Source organism: Sorex araneus, chromosome 11, assembly GCF_027595985.1.
Source record: "Sorex araneus isolate mSorAra2 chromosome 11, mSorAra2.pri, whole genome shotgun sequence".
Classification (NCBI taxonomy): Eukaryota; Metazoa; Chordata; class Mammalia; order Eulipotyphla; family Soricidae; genus Sorex; species Sorex araneus.
In genome coordinates this window covers 4,418,099-4,435,410 of record NC_073312.1, presented here as the reverse complement: position 1 = coordinate 4,435,410, position 17,312 = coordinate 4,418,099, and the positions used below count along the sequence as shown (strand labels likewise).

Genomic DNA, 17,312 nt, shown 5'->3' with positions numbered 1-17,312 from the left:
GAAGCCAGACACAAAATCGGGTGGGGGGGGGATGGGAGCGAGGGTGTAGCTTGGGCCCTGGGGAAGGCTCAGCAGCCGGGCGGATCCCAACTCCCTTCCCTGCGCTCGGGACCCAACCGAGACCCTCTCCCGATGGGGGCACTGCCCCCGCCAGCTGGGCGGCTGCACGCCAGGCCTCAGGCCCTGGACAGGCCCTGCTGTGGCCAGTGCAGCCCTGCACCCAGCGAGTCCCAGGACACAGCAGACTGGGCACATCAGCTGACCCCCAACTGGCCCCGGGTTCGACCCCGGCCCAGGAGGGTCCTCCTAGCCGCCCCACTCGGTGTGGACACACACCCCGACCCAGCAAGGCCCCGCCCACAGTTCATGTCTCGGAAGTGGACCTTGATGGGTCAGGGGCAGTCATCGCCCCTGCCCTGGGCAGGGTGGGGGCCTCACGCACCCCGGCACGGCTGCCGCGCGGCATGGTCACACCCAGGGTGCTCGGGGAGCAGAGACTGGTCAGCCGCGGTCACGCTCCCCAGCCTTGCCCTCCGCCACCGGGCATTGGCTGTCCCCGCGGACTCGGCCACTAAGCCTGGCCAGCTGCTGCGCCCCGGGGCCCGGCAGGGGTCCCTGCACACCCCCCAGCCCTGTGCACACAGGAGCGAACAGGAATGCCCAGTATCCACCCCGTGCCTGCGGGGAGAGGCGGAGGGACAAACTGCTGATGCCGAGAGTGACACCGCGGCCCCCGCGCCCACACGCAGCCCCCTCCCCTGCCGAGAGGAGCCTAGGGGGCCAGGGAGGCCACAGCCCACGCGGTGACCCACAGGGCTGGGCGGCTGGAATGGTCGCCGAGCCTCAGCCACACAAAGGGCCCGCCCACACGGACGGACGGACGGACGGACGGGGCACTCCGGGGGGCCGGCTGGCCGGGTGCCACCCACCGCTGGGGGGAGGGTGTTCTCGAGGCAGCCGGAAGGTGCGAGAAGGGCAGGAAGGCGGCGCTGCAGAATGGTGCTGGCTGGCCGGCCTCCATGGCGGCCACACAGAAAGCAGGCTGCGAGCGGCGGGCCAGCCCTCGCTCCCAGCAGCCGAAACGAAGCCCCTTCGCCCCCTGCCCGGCTCACAGCGGCTGTTTGGGTTAGGAGGCGGCAAAACAAACAGAGAGCGAAGAAAACCGGGCGATCCTGCCGCCCCCCTCCGCCGGCTCCGGGGGCAGCGCCGGGGCTAATCTTCCCGTGATTATGACCAAACCCTCCCGTTGCCTAGCAACACATAATTAAGGAATATGTTTTCAGATCCGCTTTGCAAGCCTGGCCATTATCAGATGAAATTACTGGAGCAACAAATGTCACCGCCATGCAAATTAGTTGGTTGCAGAGAAAGAATGTTGGAGGGGAAAGCGAGGCCCTCGGAAAAACGATCTGACGTCGCACGCCGATCAGGAGGGGGGCAAGGTGGAAAAAAACACTCAACGAACAAAGAGAACCTGGACCCTCCCGCGGCAGAACCGCAGGCCCGGCTGGTCACACAATGGACTCAGCCGAAAGGGGCCGAGTGACCGGCCCCGGGACGAGGCTCGGGAACTGGCCAAAGACACGGCCGCCAGAGGGACCCTCCGGAAAGGCCGCGCGCAGTCTCTGCCCCCAGCCGCGCTCCTCGCCCCGGGAAACGGGCTCCAGGGGTGTTTGGGGGGCAGGAGAAACCACAGTGAGCCGAGTGCTCTGACCCCACGGGGTCTGGAGCCGGGCACCCCGCAGTCCGACCCTGAACTGGCCATGCGGAAACTCCGGTTGTGGAGGCCCCTTCACCCCCCACCCCGCCCCCATGAAGCCTGCCTGGAGGAGACGGTGTGGGTGGGGCAGGGCCCAGCCCGCGTGCCCCCCGGGACGGGCGGGTGATTACTTGGTTCTGGAGCCAGCGTGGTAGACACGATGATGGGGGCGCCCGTGCGCCGGACCACCTTCTGGTAGGGCCAGTGTGGCGAGTGCAGGCCCTGGCCGGCCGGCGGCGCCTGGGGCAGCTCCAGGGGGCCCCCGTGGGCGCCGGCCAGGGGCGAGGCGGCCGCGCTGCGTTCCCGCTTGAGCAGCTCCATGGGCACCGTGTACGCGGTGGAGTAGGCGGTCCGGGGGCCGGGGATCCGGGGGCCAGGGGGCCCTGCCGTCGTCAGTGCTACCCCAGCCTGTGGCAGGCAGGGGGGTCCCGGCCGGGCCGTCAGGGCGCAAGGGGCGGGAGAGCCGTACCCCGAGCCGGAGGGGAAGTGGGGGCCCGGGTAGGGGGCCGCCGCGTCCAGGGCGTTCTGGGACGGGGCACTGGCCGGGCGCCGGGCGGGGCCCGCGGGCCGGGGGGACCCGGGCTGGGGCGGCAGCCCCGAGCTGCCCTGGCTGGCCGAGTGGGCCCGGGCCGGGGGCCCCGCCCGGCTCTGCCGGAAGCCGCTGGCCAGGCGGCCCAGGACGCGCGCCTGGCCCAGGTTGGGGGCCACACACTTGATGTCCGCGTCCTCCAGCGCGGCCAGCGCAGCCGGGCAGTCGAACCCCTGCTGCAGCAGGGCGCCCAGGGTGGGCTCGGCCACGCCCTCGCTCCGCAGCAGCGCCAGGAAGGCGGGCAGCGCGGCGGGCGGGCTGGGCTCGCCGCCGCCGTAGGATGAGGGCCCGAAGCCGCGGGCCGGGGGGCCGCTCTCGGGCAGGGGGGCTGCGGCGGGCTCGGCGACCAGGCAGGTGGGGGCCGCGGGCCTGCCGGGGTCCATGTCGCTGTAGAAGGGCGGCTCCCCGGGGTAGCGCGGGGCCGCGGGGGCCCGGCTCGGTGTCCGCGGGCCCGGAGGGTAGCCGTCAGCCGCGGGGCCGGGGGGCAGGGGTCCTGGGTCCCGCAGGCCGTCGCTCCAGGCCAGGCCGCTGCTGAGCAGCCCGTACCCGGAAGGGGGCCGGGCTCTGCCAAGGTCCCGAGGCTGGGGGGGCTCGCCGGGCCCCCGCGCGGCGGCGGGCAGGTGCGGGGGGCTGTAGGCGGTCATCACCGCGTGGCGGCTGCCGTACAGGGCGAAGTCGGGCGCCGAGCGCTTTCTCGCGGCCGCCGGGTACCAGGTGTCCGGCGGGAAGGGCAGCGCCGGGTCCTGCAGCTCCGCCCAGGCCGCGTCTCCATCGGTGGTCAGCGCGCTCCTCCTGCCCACAGGCCCGGGCTCCGAGACTCCCCAGGGGCCCTCGAGCCAGCCGGCCGCGTCCCAGCTCTGAGAGCGCCCGAGCTGCCCGTACCTGCTGGGCACCGGCATCGGGGCGGCTCGGGGCTGGGTGGCGTCTCCCGGGTGGCGGGGGCCCGGCCAGCGCTTCTGTTTCAAAGTCCGGCTGAATTATTCATCCTCCGAAACCCTAGCAGGCTCGGCCCGCCGCCCCGGGAGGGAAGCGCCTGGCGCGGCCCTCGGATTAGGGGCTAAGTCGGTGCCCGCGGCTTTTGTGGCACGTGACGTGTGGGAGGCCCCGTGTGGGGCGCCCAGGCCCCCCCCGCCCCCGCAGCCCCCTACCCCCCCGGGAGTCACAGGAGGAGGGAGGGAAGGTGCTTTTAGGTCAATTCCATCCTAATCCGCCCTGCTGAGCGCTAATCCACCGACAGGCTCGGAGTGAGCTAAGGGGACGCCGGCAGCCGGGACCGGAGCCAAGCGGGCCCTCACGCGCGGTTCTGGGCCGGGAACGGGTCGGTTCCGCGTGCCGATGTCTCTGTGCCACAGTGCGCGCCCAAGCGGGTCCCTGAGCTCCAGCCGGGCACGCGTGAGGCCGGCCTGGCTCCTGCTGCTCAGGGTGGCCACACCCCCGGGACGGCAGGTGTGTCTGTCTGTCCGTCTGTGTCCATCCAACGGGTGCAGCGTCAAACAGACGTCAGGGGTCAGGAGACAGCTCCTCATGCAGGGGCACGTGAGCCTCGGCACGACCGGGCACTGCCAGGTGGAGCCCCCAGCACTGAGCTGGTCGTGACCCCCAGGGAGAAGCAGTGGCCACAGTCTCGGCCGTGCTGTCTCCCCCCCCAAGTCACCTCGAATTCCCCGAGGGAAACACCGGAACCTCCAAGGAGGGGCTAAAGGCGGACAGACGGTGGACTCGTGCCCGGGGACTAGGTCCACTCCCGGCCCCTGGAGACGAGGGCCAGGGGTGGGGGTGCTGAGAGGCGGGGGGGGCAGACGGCTCTGCGGGCGGAGTGGGTGCTGGGCGCAGCGGGAGTGGGCGGCACCGGCGGGCCGGGGTGGCCTGAACATCCCCCTCCCCCCCCCCGAGGGTGCAGGTTCCCGTCCCTGGTGACTCCCGTAGACCCCCGGGGACAGCTCCCAGGGCCTTCTGTGGGTCTGACCCCCAGCCCAGCCCTGCCCAGGCCTGCGGGCTGCACAAGGCCGGGCGCCGGGCAGGGGCTCAGAGCCGGTGGCCGTGCAGGCCAGCGGCAGCGGACACTCGGCATCAAGGACAGCGCTGGGAACCATGGCCAGAGGCCGAGTCTGGGGGCAGCTGGGACGCCCCGGGACCACCCCGGCCACGGCACGTCCCCCGGCAGGCACTGGAGCAGGCCCCGCCTCCTTCCTGTGGGCCCCTCGCACCCCCCCCCTCGCACCCCCGTCACAGGCCCCAGTCCAGAGCCTCTTCCTCCCACCCCCCAGGGTCCAGCCGAAACCTGCGATCCCCTGCAAGAGGACGGGGCCCTATCCGTCCCACCCAGGGACATCTGCAGCACTGGCCGCGCAGGGGGGGGGGGGAGCGTGTGGCCCTACAGACACAGGAAGGACGCGGTGACCTTGGCCCCGAGGAGACCCCGGCAGTGCCCCCCTCCACCCCTGCCCACCCCGCCGCTTCCGGCTCGGCCTCCCCGCGGGCAGCGTAGGGTGGGCTCTCGCCCCCCTGACGCGGCGGAGACGCAGCCCCGTCGGCTGACTATTGTATATTTACATAGCTAATGTAATTATTGCTAATCACATAATTACTGAAATGTGCGTAATTGCCTGATCCCAACATGTAATTATAATGTATAGCAACATTATAATCCCATTGCAAAAATCCACATTTTGGGGCTAAAGAGATTTCCCAGGAGGGCTCACAGACCACCTCGAGACGCGGCCGGGCACTCCCGTGTCCGGGGCACCGGCCTGGGGCCTCAAACGGGCGGACAGAGGGGCGACCGTGACCCCCACCCCGCGCCTCCCCGGGAGCTGGGCCCCCGCCCCCCACGGGACCCTCCCGGAGGAAGACGCTGGACAGGAGGCGCGGCTGCGGCGGGGGACCCAGCACTCCCCCAGATTCCGGCAGAATGAGGGGGGTCTTGGGGCGGGGGTCGGCGGAGCGCAGGACCCGCCCCGAGGAGAAGACGAAGGACACAGGCGAAAACGGCCCAGCCGCGAGCACCCGCCCAGACCCCCATGGGCCACGACGTCCCACCCACTTGCCGGGGGCGGCTACCCCCTTCGCTGGACCGACGCTACCACGGGCCGAGACCCCGGGACCTGCAGGGTGACTCGTGGCCGCCCACCTGCCCTCTGGTCCCCTGAGGCAGGAGACCCCCCGGGCAGCCCGTCCCACGCTCCTTACGCCAGAGCCGGGTCAGACCAGGGCACAGGGCCGCAGGCAGTGGCGATGCCCGGTTCGGGGGCTCCCAAGAGGCAGGAGAAGGGGGCCTGTGGGGTCCACCCTGCCCACAGGCCAGGGACAGGGTGGGACAGGTGGACAGGCCGGCTCAGGGCTGGGGAGCGGGCAGTGCGACAGCCAGCCCCAGGGAAGACCCCCTGACTCCCACCTGGGAAAGTCCTCAGAATGTTCTGGAACAGGGCGCTTGGGACCCCGACAAGGACAACTGCGACCAGGGCAGAAACGACTAAAGGTGTGGCCTGCAGTGGCCCCAAGACGAGCCCGGCTCTGCGACAAGGACGGTCCGGGGCCTGGGCTCCTGCTTCTCAGGGTCACGGGCCCCACGACTCCCAGCACCCCAGGGAGCCCATGAGGCCCTTCCCGGTGGCGGGGACGGTCAGACGGGGGCTCCTGGAGGGACACACCTGGGGCAGGGGCACGAACCACTGGGCAGCACTGCCCTTCCGGAAGGCCCCGGGAACCCCCCTGCTCTACAGCCAGCAGCCCCAGAAGGCCGAGTCTAAGGGGCCTGACCCCGCCTCTGCTGGGGTGACCCAGGCCTGCCCCTCACCTGCCGGAGAGCCCAGGAGGGGCCCAAAGCCCGGGAAGGAGCCTGGTTTCAAGGAGCAGAACCGGCCAGGCGGGGACCAGGGTGCCCTGAGGCTACTCAGGGTCGTGATTTCTGTGGAAGCACGTTTAACGTTTCTAAAAAAAAACCCTTAGGGGGGCCGGAGCGACAGCAGAGTGGGGAGGGCACTCGCCTTACACGAGGCTGACCCAGGTTCGATCCCCGGCACCCCAAAGGGTCCCCCGAGCACCGCCAGGAGGGATTCCCGAGTGCAGAGCCAGGAGCACCTCTGGGAGTGCCACGTGGGAGATGCTGGCCCCACCGAGCACCCCCACCCCCCGCTGGGGCTCCGAGTCACGTGGAGGACGGAGCAGTGACCCCGTCCCGCCCTGGTCAGCCCACCATCGCCATGTCCTGCTCCGTCGGGGTGGGGGCGGCCGGAGTCCACCCCTCGCAAGGCCACCCGGACATCGGCGAAGCCCCCAGGACGTTACCTGGGTCTCCAAGAGGCTGTCCGGGGTCTCAGCCCCCCAAACATTTTAGCTCGCGACAGTCTGGGGCCCGGGGAGCTTCTCCCCCAGGACACCCTAAGCCCGTGTCCGGCGAGGGCGGGCAGGCACGGGGCGCTCACCTTCACAGATCCTGTCCAGCCGCTGCCGCTTGACCTTGTGTTTGTCCACCAGGGCCATCCTCCCCCGCGCTCGGCGACTCCCGGACTCCCGGGCAAGGGCGTCGTCCGCGGGCTCAGGGGGACTGGGGGGCTGCGCGCATTCCGCCACTGTGAAGCCTGGAGGGAGAGAAGAGCCTGAGTCTCGGGCCCGGGACCCCGGGACCCACCCGGGGACCCACCCGGGGACCGAGGGCCCGTCAGACACGAGCCCCCACGGGCGCCGCCGGAGGGTCACTGACCCGGGGCAGCGGGAGCTGGAGGCAGCCCCAGCCCCGCGGTTCTGAGCAAGTCCCCCCGCCCCCCGGCCAGCAGCGGGCCGGGCCGTCACCGGGGTCAGCCACGTTCCCATTCACCCTCCGCATCCGAGCTGTCGGCTCCCCTCCAGGACAACGGACAGTGGCCACTGGCTGTGTCCCCACAGGAGAGGCCCCAGGACCCCCCGCCAGCACACGACGGCGGCCTTCAGCAGGGCCCGAGGCTGCTGGGCCCCATCTCTCAGGCCGGCCGCCTCCCAGCAGGACACTGATAGCCCTGATGGGTATTTTAGAGCCGGAGGGCTGGGCCGGGGGGCACGGAGACCCGTGACGCCTACGGGGGGACGGGCCGAGACCCAGGAGCAGCCAGAGTCCGGCCGGACCCCCAGAGAGGCCCTGCAGGGGAGAGCAGACCACCAGGCCACACCGCCCCTTGGGAACAGCACGGCAAGGGGCCCTATGGTAAGCCCCCAAGAGGGACAGGTGCCCCTGGCCTGCAGTGTGCTTCCGGGGGTCCCGCCCGGCCCCCTGCAGCAACACCGGGAAGGCCCCCCACAAGGCCGCCCAGCCCCCGGCAGGTGGACAGAGGCTGACGGTGCCAGGCCAGGGTTTAAATTCCCACGTGGGGAGGGGGTCGCCCATTCGGTCAGACGAAGGCTGAGACTTGGGGTGGCCCCGGGACAGCTCAAGGGGTCCCCCAACTCCGACCGCCCAAATCCAGGGTGTGGGGGCGGCCGGGTTCACGCGTCCCTTCAAATATCTGTGAGGCGTCTTGAGACGAGAAACGGGTGCTCCCACCCTAACACCCTGCCAGCCTTCCCAGAAGACCCCCGAGGACCCCGCCTCCCGCGGGCCGCAGCGCCGTGTGCTCACGCACTGCTGACGGGGCTCCCTGACGTTTGCCGGCGTCCAGGGGCGCGGGCCTTTGCGGACTTAATTAACACCGCCTCTTCCTCCTGGCAGGGGCCCTGGCACCCACCCGGGCCCCTCCGCACACCCCTGCAAACACACGGTCGCCGACAATGAAAGCCACAGGCGGGCATGAGGGAAGCGTGGGGGGCCGTGGCCGGGTTCAGGGGGCCCGGTCTGTGGGGACGCGTGTGTCCCCGTGTCCCCGGTGGCCAGAGGCTCCGCGAAGCCCCTGGTGAAAGCCTCCAGGGACAGGCAGGTCCCCACTGCGGCCAGCGCCAGGGCCAGCAGCTCCCTCGGCCGAGACGCTCCAGGCAAACAACTTTCTCACGTTTCTTTTTTAGAGCAATTAACTCACGACATGCTTTAAACGTGCATCTCAACAAAACGGCAGCACGAGGGGGCTGGAGTGATAGCACAGCAGGGAGGGCGTTTGCCTTGCACTCGGACGACCCAGGTTCAAATCCCAGCATCCCATATGGTCCCCTGAGCACCACCAGGGGTGGTTCCTGAGTGCAGAGCCAGGAGTGACCCATGTGCACTGCCAGGTGTGACCCAAAAACGAAAACAAAAATAAAAAGTCAGCACGACTATTCCCATGAGTACAAAGGGAAGGATGACCACCACTGACTTCCACTGAGCGTCAGAGCTGGGGCCGCCCCTGGGTGCCCAGCAGGGAAGGGAGACCCCCACCCCCCCCCCGTCACCGCCTCCCGGGGTGCTGCACCGGGGCCGGACACGAGCCTGCCTCTCGCTCCCCTTCCTGGAAGGCTCCTCAGTGACCACTCAGACCCGTGGGCGAGACTTGGTGGACGGGCACAGAGAGGCCCCTGACCAGGCTGGACCAGCGCTTCCCCACAGAGACCCCGGACCCGACGTCACGGGCTTCTCCCAGGGGCCGGGGGACCACGCTCTGCCCCTGGGTGGCCGATGGCCACTGACCCCCCTGCCACGGGGCTTCCTCTCAGCGCAGGGATCCTGTCTGGCTTTATACAGCGACCAGCCGGGTGGGGGAGCCGACGGCCAGCAGACCACCATGATGGACACTGCGGGGGGCCACCCTGAGCGGCCCAGCAGCCTGCAATAGGGCCGACTGGCCAGCAGAGGGCGGCGGGCTCCCGGCAACGGGAGCGCAGGGGGCCAGAGTCTGGTGCGGGCCCCAGACTGGGGCCACCGCCAGGCCGGAGGGGCCCAGCAGGGGTGGGGGGGCGTGCAGCTGTCCTGCTGCAGGGGGGCGGGGAGGCGCCCGGGTGTGGCTGAGCCAGCCTGGCCGGCAGTTCTCCCTCTCCAGCCTCTGCCTCCAGGCTGCTGACGTCTTTCTCTGGGGGCCCTGACGGTACTGGGGATCGAACCCAGGCCCCACGCAGGCCAGGTACGTGCCCGGCCCCCAGCCAGCTCCAGGTCCACCTGTCTTTCCTACCACCGTCCCAGAAGCATCTTCAAGCCCAGCCCATCAACCCTCTGCTCCAGGCCAGGGGGCAGGAGGGTCTGGTCTGTGGACCACCCTCCCCCTCTCCCGCCCACCTCCTCCAGGCAGCCTCCCAGGACAGCTCCCTCCGCCCCTCCTCACCCAAACCACAGGGAGTGGGACTCGCTTTGGCCTGGCAGGGCCCGGGGTGACAGAGGGGCAGCCCAGGGCGGGGCTGGGTGTGGGCGGTGGGCAGCCGTGAAGCGGTTCCAGTGAGCGCTGGCCTGCTGGGCTCTTTGTCCCTTCTGAGTGCGAGGGCTGGACGGACGGTCTCAACCCCCCAGTCCCGCTGCAGCCTCCTCACCCCACCCCCCAGGAGCCAGCGGAGGCCCCGAGGGGGCACGGCCAGCCCCGGGCTCCCCCGGGCAGAGGCAGAGCCAGCCCCGGGCCTTCCCCGACCAACCGGCCCGAGATTCTCCCTGAGGGGGAGCAGGCCTGGCCCAGTCACCCCCGACACCAGCCCGACCCCACGCGCTCCCACACACAGGCACACACGTGGAGCACGTGCACACCATGCGCGGTCACACGCAGAGCCACATGCGCTGTCAGCACATGTAAGCCACATGCATGCATGCGTGGCAACACATGTGTACACACAGAGCCGTGAAGCCCCCCCCCCCCCGGCTCCCCTAACCCAGAGAGGGTTAACTGGGCTCCCAGAAGCAGCCCCCTCGGGGCGGAGGGGGTCGGGCGGACGGGCCCGGCTCTTCTAAGGAAAACCATCTGCTGGTGTCGAAAGGTCGGCAGGAAGCGGGAGCACCGCCCCGCGCTCCCGGGGAGGACCACATGGCTCGGCCTGGCCCAGGGGACGCCGAGCCCCCCAGCCACTCCCGCCCACACCCCGCGCTAACTGCACCGCCGTCGGCTTTGTTCGTCCCCGCAGATGCGTGCAGGGGCTACCCTGGGCTCGGGCGCCCGCTGTGGCTGTGCTGGGGCAAGCGGGGGTCCCGGGGGGGGGGGGGGAGCAGGAAGTGTGCTCCGGGACTCGGCCCAGCCAGGGTCAGGGCGTGGCCCGCCCCGCCCCCCACCTCGCCGCCCGTCCAGGAAACCGAGCCGGGCAGCCTGCCCACTCACGCCCGCGCCGGGAGCCTCGTGAGGGGCCCAGCCTGCTCGTGGTGGCAGCTGGGGGACTTCCTGGGCGCAGACAGGCCTGGTGGGGCCCGAGGCGGCACCGCCCCCGGCCGGGAGAGCGGGCAGCGTCTTCTCAGGCCGCGCGGGAGGGAACCCGATGGTTTCCATTCTCCCCAGGTGCCCACCGCACCGTGCCAGAGCCACGGAGAGCACCCACGGCCGGGCGACCCGGGGCGATCAGACGGCAGGCGGGGGGGATGGGCACTGGGTCCTGACCCGCCCCGTCCCTGACACGCCAAGGGGGTGCCCGCCGTGCCGTGGTGGCAGGGGGTGAAGCGGGCACAGCAGCCGTTCTCACCTGGGCAGGGGCCAGGGGGGCCGTGCAGGGCACGTGTGGGGACAGCGTGGGAAGCGGGTGCTGGCACCCCACCCGCCCCCCCCCCCCCCCGGCAAAGGCCAACCAGGTCCCGGAAAGGAGCGGAACACAGGCATATGGCCGGCTCCCAAGGCCAGTCCCCTCTCGTGTGTGTGTGTGTGTGTGTGTGAGAGAGAGAGAGAGAGAAAGACTGAGGATATGTCTGTGCCTGTGTGTGTGTTTATGTGTGTGATCTATGTGTCTGTGTCTTTGTGCATGTGTGTGTGGGTGTGCATTGTGTGTATGTGTGTGTGTGTGTGTGTGTGAGAGACTGTGGGTATGTCTGTGCCTGTGTGTGGGGGGGTATGCATTGTGTGTGTGTGTGAGCAGAGTTTATTGCTGTGCCTGGTAATTGTGTGTGTGCGCGTGTGTATCCGTGTGTGTGTGCGCGCGCGCGTCTGTGTGCAGCCGGCAGTGTGGGCTGAGAACTGACCGTCTGAGCCAGGCGCAGGCCCTGCTGTGCCCGAGAGGCGGGCATCAGACGGGACAGCTGCGTGTCCCTCGGGTGACCAGGGCAGGGAGGCTGACCTGCAGCCTGACACGAGCAGCTTCTCCTGGTTCAGGAACGTTTCCCGGGCTGTGGGGGTGCCCGCTCTCCTGATCCCTGGAGGCCACAGCCAGGCCCCGGGAACAGGCGGGGACAGGCCCCGGCAGGGGGGACGGGCGAGTCCTTCCGGCCGCTGACAGGAATCCGGGGAAACTGCGCCCCCTGGTGGCACTGGCCTGGGAAAGCTGCAGGTGGGCACCGGGTGGGCAGGGGCACTGTGTTCCCGGGGTGCCAGCTGGGCAGGAAAGGGGCCGCGCCCCAGCTCTGCAGACACTTGGGGGCCTGAGGGGCTGTGGACCCCCCCCAGCTGCAAGAGTCTGCGTCCTGGGCGTGCCCAGGGCTGCCTGCAAGGGGACAGGCGTCAGAACACAGCCGGGCTTGGGTGCCCGCACTGGACTGGCCGCCCAGGGGAGCAAAGTTCCAAAGCTGCGCCCGACCCAGACTCGGGCGGGTCCTGAAGGGCGAAGTCCCGAGCACGGGGCTCGGGCCGCGGTGCTCCCCCCCAACCCCCGGACAGCACAAACTCTCCCCCAGCACCTTCAGAGTCGGCTGTGGTTGGATCTCGAGCCTTCGCCGTCCTACAGAAACCCAGGGAGGGCCCCTGCCGCACGCGGCCGGCCCGGTTCCATCTCCGGCATCCCAGCCGGCCCCCTGGGCGTGCCCCCCACCCCCCAGCCACCGGACACCCGGCTGTTCAAAACGCACAAAAGAAAAAGCATGGCTTCTGCATTTCCAGAACTTAGAAATAGCTGCTGGGGTTTGCACACGAGACACGGGAAGTGGACCCTGGGGGGCAGGGCCCCCCCACCCCGCAGACCAGCAGGGGCTCATCCAGTCGGAAGCCCCTCGGGCGCTGTGCGAGGGAGGAGGAGCCCACCAAGGGCGGCCAGACACCCCCGAAACACGTGACAGGCCGAGGCTCCCCCTTTCCTGGGCTCGCAGGGGGGCGCGGCCAAGGTCGCGGGAGGGGCAGGAATGCCACCTTTCTGGTTCGCCGACTTCCCTCAAAGCTGGTTTTGTTCTCAGCTTCTCCCTGGCCCCAGCTCCCCCCTCCCTGGACTAAGAATATTCTCGATGATTATCTGGGGAGGGCGGCTGAAACCAAGACCCCGCCCCCGTCCCCCCCCCCCCCCCGTCGTGCCCCCAGACCATCACCAAGACCCCAACAAATCCCTAGCGGTGGGGGGGGGAGGGGGGCTCTGCCCAACCCCCATGTCCCAGGGCAGAAACACCTTCCCAAAAGCTGGACGGACGCCTGGTCAGCCCAAACCGACACAGGGGCAGAGAGTGACCCCCACAGGCACTCTCACGGTGCACGAGCCGACCAACGACACGGCCAACCCTCGGGGGCAGAAAGCTGACGGGGGCCGCTGTCCACGGGGACCCTGGGCCGCCTCCAAAACCGGAGCCCTCGAGGACAGGCTGGGCCGCCTGGAGCGAAGGGACGGTGGCTCAGCGTGGACGGAGAGCACGGCCCGGAGGCGGGGGCTGGGCCCGACCCCACTCACCCCAGCAGCGCGGGGGGGGGGGGGGGGGGCAGGGTGGCCATCTGGAGGGGGAAATCAAGCCCACGCCCCGCCCGGGCATTGTGGAGCCCGGTTCCTGCCCAGCTGGTAGGGCCGCGCCTCCCCTGGGCTCGGGCTGGCCCGGAGCGGGCCCGCAGGAGGGAGGGGCCACGGGCGGGGCTGAGGCCATCTGTGGGCTGGCCGGGGACACCAGGGCCACACACTGGGACGGTCCTCGAGGCCTCGGGCGCCCCCTGCGTGTAGGGGTGCAGGGCACACAGGCCAGTGCCGTGGGCTGGCTGTCCCCACCCAGGCCTGGGGCCAGCTGCTCCCCACCCCCCCGACGGCAGGAAGGCCAGTGCGGGGTGCACCGTCCATCACGAGAAAGGGGCGGGGCCTTCCCGCAACCCTGGAGTGGTCAGGGGTCACCAGGGCAGCAGGGCCCCTGCCCCGGGCCCTCTCCGCGTCACCCAGAAAGCACTGACCAGCACCCACAGAGCCCGGGGCCCGGCCCCTGCCCGCCCACGCCTCAGAAACGCTCCGACATGTCCTGCGACCAGGCCCCGAGGGCACGTATGCAGGAACCGTGACAGGCCCCCGTGCGCAGGGCCCGGGACTGAGGGGTCAGCCTCGGACGCCGCTGACCGCAATGATGCCCCCTCTGGCCTCTCGGACTGCTTCCGGGCTGAGAAACTTCCTCGGGGGGGGGGGGTCTCGCCCCAGCCTGGGCCCCAACGAAGGGCCGCGAGGGTCAGCAGGAAGCTGGGCCCAGGGGGCCCCGCCTGGCCATGGCCCGCTGGGCAGGAGCCGGTTCCCGCCAGCAGGAGCCCGGGCGGGTGACCAGCCCACATGGAGTGGCCCCTCCCGCCAGCAGGCCCCGCGCGGTTCCGGGCCGGCGACTTCGCTTTCCAGCACGAATTCCTGAGCGAGGACACGGCCGCCGGGGTCTGTCCTGCCCCCAGAGCAGGAAGCTGGCCCGGATGGGGAAGAGAAGTTTCCAAGGCAGCCCGGAAGGCCGACCTTTGACCTTCCTCGGGCGGACACAGGCTGTTCTCGAACCCAAGGCCTGCGGTCAGCGGCAGGCGCTCGGGCGCATGCTTGGCATGTGGAGGCCCCCCGCCCCCGCCCCCCGACTGAGAACAGATGGGTGCAGGGACGGAGACCTTGGGGGCTCCCAGGAACTGCCAGGAGTGACCCCTGCCCGGGCTGCCAGGCGTGGCCCAACTTCTCCTCTCCGCCAGATGCTCACCTCGCACCCAGGTGGGAGCCCCACCCCCCACGCGGTGCCTGAGCGCCAGCAAGAACGACTCCTGGGCACAGTCACCCCCGGGCATTGCTGGGGTGCCCCACGAAGCCGACCAAAGGAAACCCCCCAGAGAAAGGATTTCTGCTCGCCCGGCGGCCGGGGCGGGGCGGGGGCGCGGGGCTCCCGCTCAGCCCAGGGGCCCAGGCGGGGGGTGGTCCCGAGGAAGAGGAACAGGAAATTAACCTAGCTGGGGGCAGGGCACAGCCCCAGAGCCAAGCCCGGGCAGCGGCACTCGAGGACCCGCCGTCACCCGAACCCACAGCCAGGCTGAACCCGAGCGAAGCCCAAGGCGCAGGGTCCGCTGTTCCCAGTGACCGACCGTCAGGGGCTAAACCAGCCCCAAGACCTGCACCCCGGGCCCCCGAGGTGCGAGTGGGCGCCAGGCCCCTGAGGGCGGGTCACGGGGTCGGGCCCCAGAGCTCCAGCGAGCACCTGCCCACCCAGACCTGCCGGGAGCACAGCGCCTGCCCCGAGCACTGTGGTGGAGAAGTGTGGGCGTCCAGGCCAGCAGGTGCGGGGTGCGAGGTGGGGTGCGCCTGGCCGTGCTCAGAGCTCGCTCCGGGGTCACTCCTAGGGCGGTTAGGGGGGCTGGGGTTCGAGCGCGGCTGTGTAGGAGCAGGCGCCCTCTGCGTTGGGATGCCACCCCGCTCTGTCCCAGGTGTGTAACTGCACGGTGTGTGTGTGTGTGTGTGTGTGTGTGTGCATGCAAGCTCTGTGTGTGTGTGTGTGCATGCGTGCATGTGTGCATATGAGCTGTGTGTGTGTGTGTGCAGATGACGTGTTATGTGTCGACGTGTGGACGCGAGCTGTGTGTGTGGACATGTGTGTGTGAGGCGTGTGCGCACATGCGTCTGAGCCCTACTCGATCAGGCTGCTCTGGAGCACGACAGCCACAGGGCCAGGGTCCGGTCCCCGGCCCCACCACGTGTGTCCCACCCCCAAAAGTTCTAGGAAACAAGTCTGAGGCTGTGAGAACCAAGCAGGGGCTCGCTGTGCGTCAGGCTGACCAGGCTCGATCCCTGGGCGCAACCAGGAGAGGCCAAATAAGGAGCCACGGCACCAGCAGGCGGCGTGTGTGGCCAGCACGGCCGAGCGAGGAGCACAGGGGGGGGGGGGCCCTGCGGCCCCGGGCCGGCTGTCCGCGGGGAGTCACGACCTGGGGGCGCCCGCCCTCACAGCCCCGAGGGGGTCCCAGCTGCCATCCCCGTACCCTGCGCATGACCGAGACCACAGCATGGCCAAGAAAACAGCCAACACGGCCCCTGCCAGCCGCCCCCCCCCAGGGCCGGCCCGGAACCGACAGGAAGTGCTGGAGGGCCAGGGGACGCGGGTGTCGGGGTTGGACCCTACACTCGGTCCCGTCCACGGAGGGGCCACGCCCGCGGGCTCAGTGCCTGGGGGTGCCAAGGTGGGTGGGCAAGTGTGCTGCCCCCACAATATTCCAGAGCTGCCCACGGGCCGGACCCCACGTGAAGGATGACGGGACACGTGTCGGCGAGACGGTAACCGGGCTCGCACGCTGGGGCAGCAACAGGGACCCTCGGCCAGCACGGGACGGGCCCTCCAGGGACCCGGCAGGCCCCGGGGATGACCCTGCCCACTCCGGACTGGCCAGCGCAGCCACCCTCCCTGAGGATGACGACTCAGCACCTCCAGTTCTAGAAAGCTCCTTGGGGCGCAGGCCCCCAACTCTGCTCTGCACCAAAGAGCACCAAACTCAGAGTGCAAACGTCTCCGCCGGCCCCCCTGGCCAGGGCCGAGGTGGGGTCCCTTCCCCCTTCCCGAGCCTCCCGGCGTCCCTCCCTCCCGCCGTCCCCTGCCAAGAACCGTCCGTCTCGCTCTTCCTGCTGCCCCACGCGTCACAATAACAAGAAATAACCCCGCAGTGATGTCACCCAAACTTTTACTTCCGGCGGGGGCCAGGTCAGCTCTGGCGGCGGAAGGGCGCGGCTGTGGGGACCCACAGTCCGGGGCAGGCCGACCGCGGCCGTCCGAGGAACGAGGCCTGGCTCACCGACGCCGGGCACGGTGCAGGTTCACAGGCACCAGCTGAGAAAGGCCCCAAGCGGGGGCGCGTGTGCCGTGACGTCAGGAGCTGAGGTGGGCCATGTTCTCGGGTGTGAGCGGGATGCCGGGACGGGGGGCCCCGGGAAGGGAGGACCCACCCAGGCCGGGAACACCCTCGCCCCTTCAGCATCCACGCCTGCAGGGGGGCTCGCTGGGGAGCGTGGCGGCTCCCAGGAGGCAGCTGGGTGACACCATCTGCAGCTCCCCGACCCTGGCCACCCCCACCGGGTACGGGGAACCCCCTGGAGTGCTCTGACCGGGCAGGGCAGGACCCCACCAAACTGGGGGCATTGGGGCGACTGCACAGGAAGCGTCAGCCCCTGGCCACTGCCCCATCACAGCCCCGGGGGTGTGGGGGTCCGAGCGAGGGCCTCCAAGCTCCCAGTGCAGGACGACACTCCTCTCGGGCCGAGAATATCACCCCTGACCCCCTGGCTGGCCAGAAGCCCAGAAGCACCAACGCTGCAGCTCGGGGGACGCTAGGCCCCGTGGGGGGGGGGGGGGGCGGGAGCACTGTGGAACACCCACCGGAGGCCCCTGTCCTCTGGGACCCCTCTGGACCCAGCACTCCCCGCTGGGGCTGGGTGAGCACGGGCCAACAGGGGCTGGTCATGCTACGGCCAGCAGCGACACATGGCAAGAAGGTCTCAGGGCCGCGGCATCCAGTGTGCGGGCGGGCAGGTCTCGGGCCCCAGGCAACAGTGACTCTCCCGAGCGTCCACACGGCCTGTCCCCACGGGAGGCGCCCGGCAGTCCTCGCGAGGTGCTTCCTGCACCGTCCACCTGAGCGCCTGACGGATCCTGTCAAATACAGCGCTCCTCCAAGTTAACTCCGCGTGTATTTATGCATTTAATATCACAGCTTACTCGAGCGCACACATCACGGGAACACAGTGTAAATTTAACAACCACGAAGGCGTTTTATATTCTGCTTAACTTCTCCAAGGGCCGAGATTTTC

General features: G+C 70.0%; 1 protein-coding gene across 3 annotated transcripts in view; it reads right to left on the bottom strand.

The window, feature by feature from the left end:
- CTBP2 (C-terminal binding protein 2) overlaps nt 1-17,312 on the bottom strand; it is a 66,743-nt gene that overhangs the window by 5,566 nt on the left and 43,865 nt on the right. For all 3 annotated transcript variants that reach the window (XM_055118742.1, XM_055118740.1, XM_055118741.1), the window contains exon 3: nt 6,773-6,928. In XM_055118742.1, the coding sequence (XP_054974717.1) occupies nt 6,773-6,830 (58 nt within the window). In that variant the 5' untranslated portion in view covers nt 6,831-6,928. The remainder of the gene's footprint in view (nt 1-6,772; nt 6,929-17,312) is intronic.